Raw genomic sequence first — 18,185 nt, 5'->3', positions numbered from 1 at the left:
GCGAGAAACCTTGATCCTCCCACAGTGTGGTCCCGCACCTCCACTGTGCAGAGTGTGTAAACACACCACCAAGCACCTGCCGGTAGATGTGGATGAGTCCAATTGCATTTGCTTTTGTGCAAATATCTGGGTATTTACACCTTTCTCTTGACAGGCAGGCAGGCAGTAGCCTTGGGGATCTTGCTTGGGAAAGTACAGAAAGAAGAGACCAAGATCTGATTTCTGTGGAGATTCACTTTCTGAGATGCACAAGTCCAAGTATTTCCAGTGCTCAGAGAATCAGCAAATAATTCAGGCATAAAAATTTGTGCAGTAATTTTTAGAGCTGTTTACCTCATATTCACCCTTGAATGACCTTTCATGTGCACATAGAAACGGCTGGCATCTTCACCTTTTTTTATGTAGAGAATATATAAGAGCTCTTTGTACAGGTAAGAATGAGAAAACATGCAAACGAGAGCCTGCAGTAATGGCAAATGTTACAATAAAAAATAAATACTAAGATGGAAAGATCTGAGTTATTGAATTTTAAAAACTTTCATAAATTGGTTTACATTTTAATTGAAGTCTTTAATTAACTTTGCGGAAATGAAAAGATGAAGGAGAAGCCAGAGTGATTGTTTTGAAAGCACTGTAATGACACTTTTGTTTTCAGTGTATTAACATGGGTTTTTAACAAGTCTGGAGTATCAAAAACTAACAGGTGTGGTAGGCAGACTGGATGAGTTTCTTTAGCTAGAAGTGAGTGCCCTGGAGACTCGGAAGGTTCAACTTCAGTCATGATACTACAGCAAGACAATGATTTGTCCAGTATAGATTTGAAAAGGTGTTTGTCCATATTGACTTATCTTAAGTTTACGAAAGTAATTGCCTTGGCTGTTTTCCATTTCATCAAACATGCACACTCTGCATCTTGAATATTCAGCTATTTGTATCAGCTGCTGTAGCACAGGTTCAGTTCTTCTTTTTCGAAGTATTAATGTGGAACATGACGGGGGGAACCATTTTTGTAACTCATCTATGTTTCTTTCAGAAAATGATATAGCATTACTGCAAGCCAAGTGTCTGATGTGATTAAGAAAACAGTTTCAGGGATTTGCTTTAATGCTTCCCAGACTGTCCTTTTGATATCTGACTCTTACGTTGTATATCCTCTTTAGGAGGACCATAAGAAATATTTGAGGACATGGAAACTGTTTCTAGAGATAATGGAAGAAAGCTTATGTGATAAAACTGGCATACAATCATTTTGATCGCCACTGACACAGTGGTCTCTTCAGCCTCCATTCTACTAAGTATACCTCAGTTACAGGTGCCACTTTGTGACCCTGGCCCTACAGAAGTGAGGAAGTTATGCAGCTGGAGTGACAGATGCTGTCATGTCCCTATTTTCTTAATAGACTTTCTGTTCTGTTCCGGGTTTGTAGCAAAACTGTTTTGTTTTGGTTTTTATTTGCTCCCACTCAAGATCTTGTTGCTGGTGTGCTTCCAGATGTGAGACAAAAGGGACAGCTCTGCTTTGGATTCAGCATCTCCCATTCATCTTCAGCAAAAGATTCAGGGTAACATCATTTAACAAAACACCTACTTTGAGACTGTGGCTTCCACTGTAAATAAAGCAAGCAGTGGGGACTATACATTATCAGCCTTCTGATGGTTCCACCTCTGTCTTCTTTTCAGCACCATTGTGCTGGATCGTTGCACAAATTCTGTGTTCCCTATTTTAAAACAAATCCAGTTAGGACCTCCCTTGCATAAGATTTTCTAGGTTTAATTCTCCTACTGTTCTCATAGTAAGAGACAGAAAGGTCATTATTTGCAAGGCATTCTTTAGCACCCGTTCCCTTTAAAGCCTCGTGCCCCAGCGTACAGTAATCCCAAGCAGCCATGAGAGAGACTGATCTGCTTCAGGCTTGCTGAAGATGTCCTGGAGGTGGTCTTTGCCTTTTAATGTCCTTTTGACATGGAGTTGCCGTCTCTATGAACACACTGCTAGATGTAGGGGTGGTCTTCTGTGCAGGAAGCTGTCCCTGCTGCTCAGTGGTGTCCATACAGCAGGACAGATCCTTCAGCTGTCCACTGGTGTGGCAAATTGTATTTACAGGTACAGGAGAAACTTGAATCTGTTTTTCCTTTTAAATCTCTCTTATCATACACATAGCTGTTCTGAGAAATGTCATGGCAGCAACTCTTCCACTCCTTTGACTGACTCTACAAGTGAAATGTTACTGTTTGGCAGAGCCAGGTTTTCTCACTGACAGGGTGCACATTCAGTAGGGATGGAGCCCAAAGTTATTACTGTTGACATCAGTATGATCGCTATTAGAGCCCTGGGGAATGCTACAGTATAGTCTCCCATCTGGCTTAAAAAGAAAGCAAAGGAAAATTAAAAAAAAAAAAACAACCCCAAACAGATCTCTTAAGTTTAGGCAAAGGGGCCACACGTGTTTTAATGACAGATACTTTTTAAAGCTTGTTTGCGTTTGGGTGATAATGTACGTTAGTATAGTAGGGGAAATGAGAAACTTCACACATGGCATCTGGAAATCCTTGTGGCTCACTGCCCTCCTTGACAGCAATAACGTGGCTATAAATTTCCCCCAACAGAAAACATAACTGCATCAGCCGTACCAGAAACAACCTTTCATTTTCTTTTACATGAATGCGTTGTTTTAACTCTCAGCTTTTTAATAGCTTCATATAAACATTTGTGAGGTAAGTAAGTATATTTTTATTTCTTGCTCTTATGTCATAGACTCACAGAATCATTTAGGTTGGAAAAGATCCCTAAGATCATCCAGTCCGACTATATTAACGTGACACTACCAAGTCCAGCAGTCCCTACGGAAAACCAGCCTATGGCTCAATTTAGTGGCTGGAGGGGTCAGTACTGATAATCTCACAAAAGATGAAAGGGATGTTGCTCTTGCAAGCACTCTTGATAAGTCTCTGCAGCACTAATTTAATCTCTTCATGCATATGTTATAGCTATGCCTGATGTCAGGTGGAATATCTTTGGCTGACCCAACGACCATTTCTTGACGTCTTTTAATAGCAAAAACCTAGTGTGCACTAAAATGTTGATGCTGGTACGACTGCCAGGTTCAGGATGGGTTTGCCAGGTGCCTCAGTGAAAATGCCTTCATGACGGATACATATACTATAAAAAGATCAAAACATAGTAGAGTGCTTGGAGGTTTGTAAAACTAAGAAATTTGGTGCCAGGTAGACTTGGCAGAAATTTAGGTGTGTATAGTACTCTGTACAGTGCCTGTGTTTTAGCAAAGCATTGGATTACTATTTCTGTGCTTGCATAAGCAGAAACTTGTGAATTCGGAACAGGGATGCTGATCACATTGCCACTGATCTCAAATAACCCTTTTGCCAAGGGACTCAATCTGAATTCATACCAGTATCAGAAGGTTGAAACCACCTATACAGTGGTTAATGCTTTTAAACCCTTTTTCATTTGTTGGTCTCTGCTACGCACCAGTGAAGCTCAGGACCACTCTCTCACTTCATACTGCACTTCTCCACATGCCAAGATGCATCTGTCCAGCCACTGCTTTGCTCGTTAGGAAACAGCACCTGCAAAATAACCTCCCTATGTTGTGTGACACGCTGTGAGTTCATTAGGGTAGATTGTGTATGGTATGGTCTGGGTACAAAGGCAGCGATCTTTAAAGCTGAACCAATATGGGATGGAGGGTTAGCCTGGAAACAACTGAGGAAGAGAAAAGATTAGTATTACTTGTCCTTACTGCTTAAGGAGGGAAGCAAGAGCATGAGAGAAAGAACATGTGTGAGAGAGAGAGTGCATGCATTGACAGGGAAGGAAGAAAAGTGCATAAAGAGCTCAAATAAAAAATGACATCATTTCATGTGCTGGTCACTATAGGTTACCGTATTAGCAGGTTAAACTAAACATGATAAAGTGACTTGGGCAAACTGAAGGCTTGGTAGAGGTAGAAATCTCTTAAATGACATTAGTAAAAGTTGAACGCAGTTGCAGAACTCTGTGTATTTAAACTCTCCTTCTTTGCTACATGAGGTTGCTATGCTCGCAGCTCGTGCCAGTGAACCCGTTGTAGGTCTAGTAATGTTAGCTGTGGGGACTGTGCAGGGACATGTCCCCCTGCCCTTGTCCTAATGCCAGTCTGGGGTGAGGCATGTTGGAGCTAAGAAGAAAAGTCCTCCTGTTCCTTGTGTCATGTCCGTTGTTGCAGTCAGGACTAGAAGCCACCAGTGGCAGAGGCTGTTCAGTACGATAAGTGTGCTGGCATTGTTGTGAGTGGAGGGGAGGTGCATCAGGTAGAAAAGTGGATTGATCTTTCCTGCAACTTTTTCACTACAGCTTTTTAGACAGCCAACCTCTATAACAGACAAAAGCTTTGAAGAGAGTGCAGGGACTCAACCAGGAAACACGGCAAAGCTGCGGCTGGCAACCCAGTCTCCTCTCCCAATACCACGTCAATGGTGTTCAGCCACAAAACAACCTTATTGTAAAATTTCTCTTCTACTGCATCAGGCTTAATGAAAGTGGGATTAAGAATTACACATGAAACCATGTCTGCACTCCGTTACTCATTTATTCAAAACAAGCAAAGAGGTTTCCAAATGTACACTTTTTGGATAAATGTTATGTAAAGTAAAGGCATGAGGTGGGAAGCAAAAGAAAGTAGTGATTTACTCTAGAAACAAATAAGTGGTAAAAAGGATATAAATAACTGTAATTTTCTTTTGCTTCTCTGGTATGTCCTACCCCTCAAAAATTATTTTTAAAAGAGCCCTCCCATCATCCAAAGCAACCAGTTTAGGTAAAATAATTTATAATGAAAATTGCAAGGATTAGGACTCTAATGCATATGGTGAATACATGAAGCAAAATTTTCTTATGATTCTCCAAGATAATCCTGCAGATTTTGAAAAACACAAATGACTCTTTTCAATGATAATTAAATCAGCAATGTGGTATTTTCACTGCTTGGGACATACTGTGGATTGCTGGAATCAGTAGAGGCCACAGAGCCTGGGGCAGAGGGACAGGAAGAGTCAGCAGGCATTTTTCAGCAGGCTGAGCTTTAAAGCAAGCAGCGGTATCTTCTCTTCTTTAACAGCCTGTCATGTTCTCGTACCTACATTCACAATAACATTGAGGTTTCTTCTTCTCCTCTTGGACTGATGTTCTTGGGATCCTTCAGAGGTGCAGGGGTATTGTTTTCTTCCACTTCAGCTTGAGCACCAGTAAGCCAGATGGGATCAGCAGGGAAGCAGGTATGGGCAGCTGATATGGACGGGTTCATATCACATCTGGAAGTATGGACAGGTCTTTCTTTAGGCTAAAAAATGAGTTAAGGGAGTCCCGATTTTAAGCATGTTTTGAGACTGGGTTTGTAAGAAATTACCCTGTAGCTCAAGTATGTTGTGGGTCTCTCTTGTGGGTTCATAATTGGAACAAAATATTTATTGTACTGGAGCTAGAATGACATTGTTAGCTATAAAATCTCCACAAAATGTTACTTTGTGCTTGTGAAATAACTTGGAAACCAAGGTTAGTGTTGGATATATCCCAAGCTCTTTCATATGCTGGTCAAACGTTTCTCCACTTGGCCCATCTGCTGTCAGAATCTGTCATCTAACAGAAGCTGAGTCCAAATACCCTGGACATATTGCAAATTTAAATACCTCTTTGCACCTGCTGTGAAAATAAAGCATCTTAACTGCATGGGACACAGACACCAAATATTTCATAAGCTAAATAAACAGGTTTTGCAAAGGGCTGTATGAAATGCCACTGCAGGGTCTGTCGATCTGAAAATGAAGGCAGCGGATTGTGTCACCCCTTGTCTGCAGATTAACAACTCCTCCCTGGGAGCCGTATGGTGGGACCCTAGCCCTGGCTATGGGGTTTGGCATTGACCTGTTTTAGATAGCCTCTGGATCTGTCCAGAATCCCCATCACTGAGCAGGAGAAGTGACTTGCTGTCTTAAAATCTCATTATAGTAAATGCTGAGTTGAGAAATCATGTCACAGCTTTTCCCATTTGTAATGTCATCAGTGGAAGAAATTCACCCCCTTTAATGCCTCAGCTTTGCTTTCTATTAATGCTGCTGCGAGGCATTGTGGGATGTATAACTAGTCTGACTGCAGCCCACCATTAAAATGGGCAAGGAGTTCAAAAACATGTTTGGCAGTACACAAACGTGGTTTTAAAAATGTGCTGGATTTTCTGGAGGCTGCTTGCTGTCCACAAATTGGATGCGTGAGCCTCGCAGAGAGGGGGACCTTCGTTACTTCTACAAATCCTGTTTGACAAGCAAACCTTGGTTGCTCTCTGCAGGAGTGATTGGGATGGTCCATGGATGTTTCTGCAGTTCTTCCATCTGTCTGCCTACTTGTGTGCACTGACTTGTTCATAGAGATTTATTTCAAAGTTATATTGTGTAAACAATATAATGCTGTTCTGTAAGGTGCATCTTTCATTATGTTACTTTGTGCAGCCATTTCTGAGTCTTTTAAGGACCAACACTGTGCAACATGACTCTAGTCAAAAGAAACATGCACCCGCCTCTTACAGTTCTTGAATCACAGGCTCGTACTCAGCACCTCAGTGAAACATCAATAGACAATTTAAAATTTTTTTTTTTTGTCTTTTTGGTCATCTCCCTCTGAACTCAAACTGCTTTTTTTGGTATATGGAGCTTAGAAGCACGTAAGCATTAAGATAGAATATAATTTAAAATGGTTATAACATTTTAGTTGTGTAATTTTTTTATATTAAACATGGGGGAAAAGGATACTGTTGTAGTGATAGTTAAAGTGGATTTCTTAAAGAATAAATAATAGAAAGCAAACCAGCATCCAAAATTTCTCCTCTACAAATGCACGTTACTTAAACAATTGTAATTCCTTTAAAAATGAACTTCATTTTGCCTATGAGAACAAACAGAACTGAAGCCACCTACTGAGAAATTCTATTTTGCTAATTTTTATCTATTCTAATGCAAATAGTGATTTTAATCCCCTTAACTCATCCATCATGCATGACAGGTCAGCCAGCCCATTGTCTGTGTATTTGAAGGATTCCTGTCCAAATCAGACTTTCTGTCAGCAGCACTGGGCAAAAGTCTTCTTTCTGAACTGCTCATGTCTGAAAAATTGCAGTTACCTTGGAAAAGAACACAGCAATCACATATGCTAGTGGAAGCTGCATAGGGTCTTCACAGATAGGTTACTGAGAGTTCCTATCATAGCAGGGGAAAAAAAAAAAAAAGTCAGATTAAGGACATCTAGGTTTTTGTATAATCTACTAAACATCTGTAGCTGATCCAGAGAGATCCTAAAGGTCAAGTTTGGGGATTTTTTTTTTCCTATGGGGATTTCTTTGTATATTTTGGAGCCTGAAAATTGCTGTTTGTTTTGAAATGCATTTTTGGTTGCAGTAAAATACAGTTTATAGTAAGTAGAAAATAATATAATTACAAGGGAGCAAAAAATTTCCATGTATTTTTGTAACATTTAAATTTTAATTAAATGGGGCTTAGAGTAAATTGTATAACCTTCTTTTGTTGAGACAACTGACACTGACAAAATATTAATTAATGAATATTCAGAGAGATCTCTGGATCACTTCTCTCTCTTTGAAATACATTCTGTCTGTGCTTTTAAAAACTCAGAAGAAGAAAATTAATAAACATTGCTTATGTGGAATATTTCCCAGTCTGAAGACCTGCCAAAGAGAATCCAGTGCATTGCGTTAGTGTCAATGAAGACTTCTGAACCAGATGTGTCTATGGGTCTTTTTCATTGTTTTCTTTAAAACAATCTAGTATTAAAAAAAAAAAAAGGTTAAGACTTGACATGCAGAGAATATCTTTCCATGCTACCATTAGGTCATTTCCCTTTTGCTGTATAAATTAAATTGTGGTATTGCTTCAATCTGGGACCATTTTATTGTTGGTTTTAATACAATGCACAAAAAGTTCTTTTCCTTGGAAGTATCATTATGATATAACATCAATGAGTCATTGTAATTGTTCGCTCATTAGCATCCAAAGGGATTATTTTGGTTATTTTGTTTCTTGGATCTTTTCTTTTCCCTGTCCTCTTGGGCAACCCAGTTACAGTACACTTTGCGAGCAGTTAATTTGTGTATAATAATACTTAAGTGGCTTATTGTAATCTTGTGTGTGTCTGCATACACCCACACCGCTCGAGCAGCCCTTATAGCCCATTTTAGGAACCCTCTGGCCTTTATGGGAGGGCCACTTTTGTGCGTGGTCCCTACCTAAATTCAGAGTCAGGGAACCTTGGCTCTGAAGGATTTGGTGCAGAGTTAAACAACAAGATCCAGCAGGTCTAAGACACTTGGTTACATTTTTTGCCTTCACCCCATTCCCTGGAGGACTGTGAGGACCTGCCTGAATCCTTGGCTGTGGGTGAGGGAGGCAATCCCAGCCCCCTGGCAGTTGACCATGCAGAGAGATGGGAATCCTGTGCTTGATGCAGGTTTGAGGCTAATTGTTTTTGATACAAAGCAAGTGAAAAGCAGCCCTTGTTTTCTTCCACAGGGCTACAGGAGTTATCTCCTGCCTTATATTCCCATTATTAAAGGCTGCCTAAACTCAGTAGTCCCACAATTTCACAGATTTGGACTAGCAGTTATAGTAAATTCCCTAGACGGGGTGTCCTCTCTATACTTTAAGACATTATATATACTGCTATTAAAGAAGAGAAGAAAGGAAAAGAAAAGAAAAAAAAGGCGGGGGGGAGGATTGAGGAAGCGTTTGCATTAGCTCACTTGGCAATTAAAAATACATAAGTGAAAGAATTGCTGTGAACTTGCCCAAAGGGCTATAATAAATAACATCCTGCACAACGAGTATGTAAGGTGTGCTGCATGGTTTTGAATGAAATTACTATGTTTGGTTTTAGGGCTGTTGGTTGGGATCTTTTTCAGAATTGTAACAGTTGGAATACAAATAGGCTTATGTTTCTGTAATTGTGGTAAACTTATTTTTGAGATCACTGTTTGATCAACTGTAAATATGACCAGTACAAAGGTTAAATGCTGTTGTTGAAGTCATTCAGGCAAATCCAGCAGAAGTGTAAATATGGCAGAAAAAGCTAAACAATATGGCAAAGGAATATTTGCTGACTTAAGAGTGCAGGATCAACACCAATATTTTTCCAGTGATGCTAAACCTCTTGTAACTGCTAAATTGGATTTGTAGTTGAATGAAGTATCAGCTGCTGTTGGACAAGCCCATAAAGGCCGGACGGCTGGCCTTTTGTAGGCAGGGCTTAAAGGACGATTGATATGTTTTAGCACTTTTGGGATTATTGTGATTAGGAGGAAGCCATTCTGAATGATAGAGAAAAGGGTGTAAAAAACACAGCCCACAGCTGGTAAGCAGCATGTGTTTGCTATAAGGAGAGGTCACGACTAGTTGATCCTGCTGGTTCTGGCATTGATTGACAGTCAAGAAAACTTGATATTATGAAGCAGACCCTTCTCCTTTTCTCTTCCTTTTTTTTTTTTCTTCTTAAAGAAATTATGTTTCTGTTGTGTAAAGTCAAAGGATTTTCAAAATCTGGTACGCTCACCAGTTGCGAGCTAAAGGCTCAGAGACACAGCTGCAAATTTGGAGTTGTTAAAATATCATCTACAAATTAGTATTCAACCCAGATCTGTAAGTACAGTAAATAGGAGTTACAGAATTAGCTGTGGTGTTTGTGTTTGCCTTTTTCATATGTGTTGGTCTTAACTAAAACCCTCTTTGTCATACAGTAGAAAATTTATGCTAAGTATGTGGAAATTTCAAGTTTGCTGAACTTGTTAACTGTTATGCCTCTGGTATATCTTAAGATGTTTAGTGAGGAATAATATGTGTTAAAAATATTTTACTATCTGGAAAACAGTTTTATCATTTTATTTCTATTAAACACCTGCCCTGGCAAATGTAGGCTATTTCATCTTATCTCCGCTACCCACTTGGAAACGTAGCACTTTTTTTTTTTTGTGAGCAGCCATCCGAAAGCTCGCAAATGCACATTTAAATAGTTGGATCTCTGACTCTTTAGTGGGGCTGTACCTCTTTCAAAATTTGAGTTTAGCATACCACACAGGAAAGAACACAAGCTTGCCAACTCCCGCTGAGCGTTTTTTCAAGCCTGTGAAAAGAATGAATTATTCAGCAGTAAGCATGCTTACAGCTGGCCATTTGGGAGCTTTGATGTGCGAATCAGGCGGTTGCATGAATGCCCTTATTGTCATGTTATGTGTACACAGTGTGTGAATTATTGAAAATAGTGAGGCCTGAGCCTCATCTGGTAGAGATTACAGTGCAGGCATGCTGGGTGAAGGTCTGTAATTGAAAATCCCCAGATGCTGTTTATTTGGCCTATGTCACGTGGCCTTCTGCAGAAAGCTTGTCTGAACAAAATGCTGCCCGCCTGGGAAGCGCCGCCCAGCCCCCTCCAAAGCCCTCGCAAAACCCAGTGTGTGGACGACTTAAACACCTGCCCATAATATTTTTAAAAGCTTAAATTAGATTTGCCTATAACGTTTAAATAGAGGATGCCTTACTTAGGGGTTTAAACTGCTTAGCCAGTTGTTGACTTGCAGAGCCCTTTTATCTACAAGAGGCTTTTTGTTAGCCAATTTAGCTTTAAAGCATCTTCAGAAAGCGGCACCGGCGAATTTTAGGCAGGCTCTCCCGAAGGTGGGTATTCTACTGGCAGAAGGGAACAGAGAAGCACTGGGGCTGAGAGCTGCAGTGGAGTGGCTCTTCTTCCACAATATATGAGCACAGCTGCCCGAGGGCCCTGTGGCTACCTTCTGAGGTAGAAGAATGTTGAAATCAGCCTGTCCCCACTGACGATGTTCACGCATGGGCCCCTGTGACATCGTGTGGAATCAGGATCCAGCCTGGGCTCAACAGTGAGACAAAGGGCTCAGTGCTGCTCACAGGGGCTGTCCCAGGAGCGCAAGCTCATCAGCAGGCTCCTCATCATGCAAAGTTCCTTCTAGCTCTCCAAATTTGGCCCCTGGGCACATATGGAGCACTTTGCAATCACCAGGCCAGTGCAGCAGCTTCAAGCAGAGGTGACCAGAAATGGAGTTTACCAAAACCATATGAACAGCCTTGTCATGGTGAAAATACAGCCATGAGCATGAGTTGGGAGGTGAAATGTTTGTGTAGCTTTGTCATCAGACTTTGCGCTAAGGCTGTGAAACACCTGTTTCAAACCCACAGTCTTGTAGAATTTGAAGAAACTCATAGCACGCTATTACGTGAAAAGAACAGGCTTTTCTACTTGGTCATTACTGGAATTATTTTGCTGAGTATGAAAACTTTTTAAAATTAGCTGTTCATTTTCAAATTGCTAACTGGCTTGATTTCCCACACTTGTCTATTTTTATCGCATTCAGATGGTGCCTATTACTGGGAGCTGGGAGGGCGGAGGTTTAATTTTTGTCATTAATGTTCTAAATAAAGACACGTGCCCACCCGCCACACAACCAGTGGCTCTGCAGGCGTGTGATGCACCAGTTTGCTGCCCCACTGTTGGCGGGGGCTGGGTTTGAGCAGTGTCTGGGACCTCAAGGAAAAGGACCTAAGGTGGTTGGGGGCATGTCCGCAGCTCATGTAGGTCCTGGTAGAGCTGCCTGTGGTGGCCTGGTGGCTCCTGCACAGTCGGTAGTGCCATTTTTGGACTGTGAAGAGGTCATCAGTTATGCCTTCCTCACCCAGGGGGAAATTTTCACTTCTCAGGGTCTTGCTGATGCTGAATGAGTGAGGCCAAACACACCCTCAGCACCAAGGGGCAGCACTCATGAGCCTCATGAGGACTTTTTGGGGGGCTGCTTTAGGCTTTTGTTGGAATAACGATAGTGGAAGAGGCTTCCCTGCACAAGGGCCTTCTGTTAGAGCAACAACTGCCTCCCTGGGGGAGAGGCATTTGGGATCCTCCCCACTTTGCAGCTGCTTCCACTTATTTTGAACAAGAGCAGAAATGTCAGTCCTCCATGCCACCTGTGAGATGTCTGGGATCACCACACGCTCATTTATTTAGGGTGATACTCATTGCGGATGGGGCAGTAGTTTGGGAGGTGGAGGGAGCCTGTGTCCCACTGGCTGGCAGGAGCTGGGCTGCCTTGGGCATTCCTGGGAGAGACTTCAAGACCCTACAAAGCCTCACAGGTTTTCTAGCTGAGCACCTGCACCGTTTTCTAGCTGAACGCCTTTTTTACTTCCTGCCCTAATTAAAAAAAATGTTCTGTTGTGTAAAATGCCTCTTCCTCAGCATCAGTCCAGGGAGAATTATAGTTTGCAATTGCACTGACAGCACAGAAGGGCATGACAGGTTAAGCCTGAATTTAAGGAAAAAAATTCCAACAAAAAAATCCCAGAAGAAGCCTATGTAAAATATTTGTTGTTGTCCTCCCCTGATCCTTTCAAGATCCTTGGAAAAAGATTCCTGTGCTGTAAAGATATTTTATCTAACTGGCCACCTCGCTATGCCTCTCTTTGATACCTGAACCAAAACATTCAAAGTAGGAGACTGTCATAGCAGATGGCACGAAGGAGATAAACATTTACAGTTCATAAACCTGACCTGTTCTTTGCTGCCAGGCAATTTCCCAGATATATATGACAGGGAGCGTGAGGGAGGGCGTGTATGGAAAGTATTTCTACAGCTGAGCTCTTCTTAGTGTATAATAGATCTATTTATTAATAAGCATTTTTCACCCTAAGGTTTCTAATGGTCACTTAGAGAAATTCCTTTTGCCTCCTTTTGTTTCAGGCTCTTCTCATTTCCAAGAACAGGAAAAGGTGGTTTTTAGGATTATTCAGCCTTCCTTTCTTTAAAATCCTCTCTGAGCCCTGACTTTTAGGAGATAAGATCTTTTTTTGTTAGTATCTGTCAGAGCTGGTAAAGAAGAGCACCAGTGTTTGGTATATAACACAAAATCTGTAAACTTTTGAGCCTCATGAAGCTACAGTGCCTTCTGCACTGGCTTAACCTGGTGCACGTTTCTTTGCTGTGTTGAAAACATGGCTGTAAGGAAAATGTGACTGTTTTCTTGGCCACTTTGTATAGTTCCTTGTAGAGTGACTCCTCCCTGTAAGTCAAATTATTCCACCCTATTGACTCTTCTTGAGCTACACTGCAGCTCGACTTCACCTTAAGGGGAAGTGATCACTTTGCAAAACCACAATCTTGTTAGTCTTACCCCTGCCGGGCTAGATAAACGGTGAGAGAAACACCTCCTTGATTCAAGCCAGAGCACTTCATGGATGGACTGGGGCTCAATTGGAGGCAGCACTTGACTGGTATTTTGAATAATATAGTCTAGACTTTCAGTGCTTGGTGTTTTTTTAAAGCTGCTTTTCCTGTCAAGTGGCTGCCTGGGAACCTGAGCTTTCCTTTAAAAATAGTTTTTTAGCTTTCTTGACTGGGAAGAAAACTGTGAAACTGAGCAGGTTTACCTTTTCCTTCCTCAGCTATGGCTGTGGACTTTGCAGGACTGCCTTAATGGGCAAGGGATGGCTGGAGGGACCTCTGCTGTGATTTTATATCTGAAATGTCTTCATTACAGATGGAGGAGCAAGAAATGGCAATGCATCATTTACATTACCTTATAGAGTAATTGACTTAGCAGAGTCACTGACTGCTATAAGGGCAACCTGACAATACTTATATTACCGAAAAAAAAAAAGCTTATTCTGGGTGCTTAATGTTTGCACATACTTAAAGATATGTGAAGAAGATACTTTCTGAAGGGTGGACGTTCCACAATTAAATCAAAATGTGTGTTTAGAAATATCATACCAGTCATTGCAGGAACGTGGCGATCTCTGAATCTCACCATATCACAGAGCGCCGCTTTTGAAGGCTACCACTCTTTCGGGCTCCTCATTAGCAAATGGTAAAACACATCTTCCTGTTCTCCTTTTAGTTTTCGTGCATCTCTTTACTGTCTGCTAGCCTAGTACTCAATTACAGGAACACTGCAGAGGCATAAAAAGAACCAGGCAAGCAGGTTTTCGAAACCTCTTGTCCAAAGCCCATTTATTACGATGTGCCATCATTGTATACCTTTTCCTCTCCCTTCTCATTGCTATGGTCTCAAGCTCTTGACCTCTTTATTGGCTCCTTTTTTCCAAACTGTATGATATTTTTCCACTGTAGAACTTTTCCATCTAGTGTTAATGAAGAGTAAAGCAGCTCCATTTCTGTCCATGCCCAACACCTGCAAGTGAATGTGCTGTCATGTCACCATGAGGTAGCTCCTGTTACAACAAAAGGACATATGAGGACAGGCAGCAGTATGAAAACTAATTCCCTGTATTTGAAGTGAACTGTTTGGATGCTGAGAAAGAACGTGAGAATACAGAGATACAGAGACTGAGCATTCCCTGTTTTCATTCCATGAGCACAAAGGCTCTTGTTCACTGCACACGGCAAGTACCTTATGGGTGTGACAGGCAGCTGTCCAGCCTAAAAACAAGGTCTTCATGTGAAATTAGGAAACTAACTGCTCCTTTTGCATACAGGAATCCCTTGTTTGTGTGCAGGAGTATTGCTTGTTTGTGTAACTGTTTGCTCATGCAAAATCTACCTATTGAAGTTTGAACAGGAGATCTTCTGAAGAGTTACAAGCCTCACATCACTATTACAGTGGTTGTGGGAAATCTGGCGTAAGTTCAGACCAAAACAAAAAGGGAATTGGAGAAAACACAACTCCACTCTGAAGTGTGTTGATATTTCATATTCTAGTACCCATTAGCAAACAAACCATGCAAGAGGCAGGAGCTGTGAAATGTTTGATACAAAGGGTGTGAAATAAGGCTCAGAGGGGAAAGCAAAAAGAAAAGTGAAAATGAACGTCCAGTTTGACTAATTAAATCTTCCAGTCAACAAAACACCCTTTAGACATAGGCATACTACTTCAAAACTTTCCTGTCTTTCTCCCACAACATCAAACTGAAAGAGTTTCAGTCCCTGACTGATATAATAACTTTCTGCACTCCCCAGCTAAGTACTCATCCATTTCCAAATAACTTGGTGGGTGACAAGTTATTTTCTTAACCTCCTCATTTTCAGCTTACCACTAAATCAGTTTTCTCTTTTTCTGCACACAGACTACTTATCCCTTGTGCCGAATGCAAATAACTCCATAACTTAGGATTGTTGAACAAGTATATTTAAGTTATTACAACTCATGGAGAAGTAACATAATATGCAGTGAAAATAAACAGGACACCACATAAAACTTTGTTATCTTCCATGTCAGCAATATTTAGGAAGGAAATTGTTTAGAAAGAAAATGTTCGTTTGTGTTAGGTTGCATGAAGTGTGACTAAAGAGGAGTCAAATAGCAGTTTTAGAAACTTGGATATACTATACATTTCCAAGAGAAATAGAGCTTTAAATAACAAACCACTGTGTTGATCAGCCTCACTGCAGCAGGAACTTAGGCACCACAGGGTGACCAGTCTTGTGTATAGAGTTAAGAGTGTAATTGATAACCTGCTGAACTGGGACAGTGATTTCAGTCAGTGGAGGAGGCAGAGTGCTTCCTGGCAGGAAGGATAGATTTTGCTCTCCGCCACGTAGAATTAAAACTTGTAGAAAAGCTGATGTGAAACCATAACATCTGGGTGATTGGCACTTTGGCTCAGGTGGCACACAACCTTCTTGAGCAGCTGCTTCTCCCAGCAGGGGTCCAGTGCAGTTGGAAGCAAAACCAGAGGAACCTAAACCTTGTGTCATCCCCTGGGATGGGGAGTTCTCCAGTGAGAAATCATCCTGGGCACCACCGCTGGACAAGGAGGTGCCTCTCTGCCTGCGAACAGCTGAAGGACTTAAGTGGGAAAACACTGAATCTGTAGCCCTCTGCATAGTTTTTGTGGCACATACAATGTCTATTAAGGAGAGGGAAGAGAAATACTGGTGAACAATGTGAAGTACTGATAAGTAGTTTGTAAAGGAAAAGTGGAGTAGGCGTAAGAAAACGTGAGCCTCATATGCATGGAACTCAGATGTTTAAATATGATATTTTGACGGTGTTCGTGGATGTGATGCTGCTTGTCCCTTATGATGAATTTTATTTTTTTCAGGTAGGAATGAATTGATAGCCAGATACATCAAACTTAGAACAGGGAAGACACGGACCAGGAAGCAGGTAAAATAACCCGGTGGGGAAGTGTGCATGTCAATGAATGACAAAACATGGCATTTTTGGCTGCAGTGGCTGTCTTTGCTTCAGCTCTGATGAGATGATGTATTGACTTCACTGCTCATATTAAATACATGCTGTTTAGAAAATATTTAAAACTCTGGGGTTTTGTTGTTGTTGTGCATCGTTTCAGTGGCGGTTTGAGGATGCATTTTTATGAACTTATGCATACATGAAGCTATTATCCCCTGTATTAGGGAAAAAAAATTCAAAAGTTGAAGCAGAAACATAAAGCGTTGTGCCTTATTTCTTGATAAAGACAATTACAGAATATAATGATATTTTGAGATGGTAAATAATAGAATTTCTAGAAGTTCAGTCAATTCACCTATATAATAGAGGTTATGATCCTTGGATATGAGATGTAAATAAATAAAACCTATCTATCTGGACTGATCCTAATCATGCTTTCAGCTCACTGGCATTATTTGCTACAAGATGAAAAAATCATAAAAAAAATCCCCTAAGAGCATTCAGGCTCCTGGTTTGTGACCACAGCAAGATTTCATTCATCGGAGAGTCAGAATAAACCTCTAACCAGTCTTAAGTCTTTTTCAGATGATTATCAAGCAACCATTAACCTATCTCATATGACTAAATCCTTTATGATACCCACCATGATCAGCAACCTCACAGACAGCACACAGTCTGCACAGTATGTTGTGGTGGTTCCTACATCTTTGCACTGCTTTAAAATGCTTTGCAAATTGCAGAGAACCCTTGCTTTCTTTAATGTCAAGTGTGAGATGCCCCTTCTCCCCATCCACATGCATGAGGAAAGGGAAGGCAGAGGCTCATACGCTCGCATGCTCCCCATGTTTTGTATTGCAGGGAAAGGTGAGTCAGCATGCACAAAGATTGCCTGCTGCCAGCACTCAGGTTTAAAGCACCTTGGACTGGGTGGTATTTTGCCCTGAGTGGTGGTGTTTGTCAGTTAGGAAGCAAATGTATGTAGAAAGGATGAAAACGGACACGAGAAAGGAGAGAAACTGCAGCACATGGAGAACAAACAAAAGGTTGGCAGAGAAATCTGGAACAAAAGACAAAGTCTCAAGGTCTTCCCTGCTATGCCCACACAAGGTCCAGTTGTCAGGGGTTATGCTGGGATCCTAAAATCACATCACGAGTTGAAATACAGACCTTGCGGCTAGAGTTTTGGCCAGCATGTCCTGATAAAGCTGCCGTGAAACTTAAGAGGGCTGTGATGGCAATGGTCTGCCTCTGTACTTGTGCATCCCTTTATAGTGATTCATAAATCACTTTGGAATCAGTGTTTAAGAAAGGTTTCATTGTCATTAACTTTTGAGTTTCAACTGAGCAGTTAAATGTTACGATTGTGCTTCTTGTATAACCTTTAACACCACTAATATCCCACTGAAAGCAAAACAAATGAACATGTGTGAAAACTTGGTTATGTGTTTGACTACAAAATTGCTTAGTGAACAATAGTATAACTCTGAATTACTGCAAACTGGTTCCTGAGCTGCTTCCCAAAGAAGTTTCTGAAGGTGTCCTTCATGGGCTGTGCTCATTTATGCGTTACTGTTTGCTTCCCTACTAAATATACAGGCTTTTTGGTACTGTTGTCATGGAATGATCTTATAGAGGGATGAAATCAAGCTTTGTTTCTCCTTTTCTTTTGCTTTGTTCTTTCCCAGACAGGAATTGTAACTAACTTAGGAAACACATACACCACCAGTTATGGTATGCCCAGGGTCAAATTAGCGTATGAAATTTTTCTTTAGTGGTTTTTACTGTCTCTACAGGTTTTAAACCTTCACACAGAGGTTGCTGAGCACTACTGAGTGATGCTGGGCCGCATCATTAAACCCTCATCATCGGTAGCATAGATTTCAGTACATGCCTGAGTAAACGAGAATGGGAATCTTGGCCCAGACCCTCCACTGCTCAAGTGAAAACTTCTGACCAACTGGT

General features: G+C 41.2%; 1 protein-coding gene across 10 annotated transcripts in view; it reads left to right on the top strand.

The window, feature by feature from the left end:
* Positions 1–18,185, top strand: part of TEAD1 (TEA domain transcription factor 1) — a 161,213-nt gene that overhangs the window by 96,645 nt on the left and 46,383 nt on the right. For all 10 annotated transcript variants that reach the window (XM_069857541.1, XM_069857540.1, XM_069857544.1 and 7 more), the window contains one exon: positions 16,132–16,196. In XM_069857541.1, the coding sequence (XP_069713642.1) occupies positions 16,132–16,196 (65 nt within the window). The remainder of the gene's footprint in view (positions 1–16,131; positions 16,197–18,185) is intronic.

This window comes from Phaenicophaeus curvirostris, chromosome 5 (assembly GCF_032191515.1).
Source record: "Phaenicophaeus curvirostris isolate KB17595 chromosome 5, BPBGC_Pcur_1.0, whole genome shotgun sequence".
NCBI lineage: Eukaryota > Metazoa > Chordata > Aves > Cuculiformes > Cuculidae > Phaenicophaeus > Phaenicophaeus curvirostris.
This window is presented reverse-complemented; position numbering and strand designations above follow the sequence as displayed.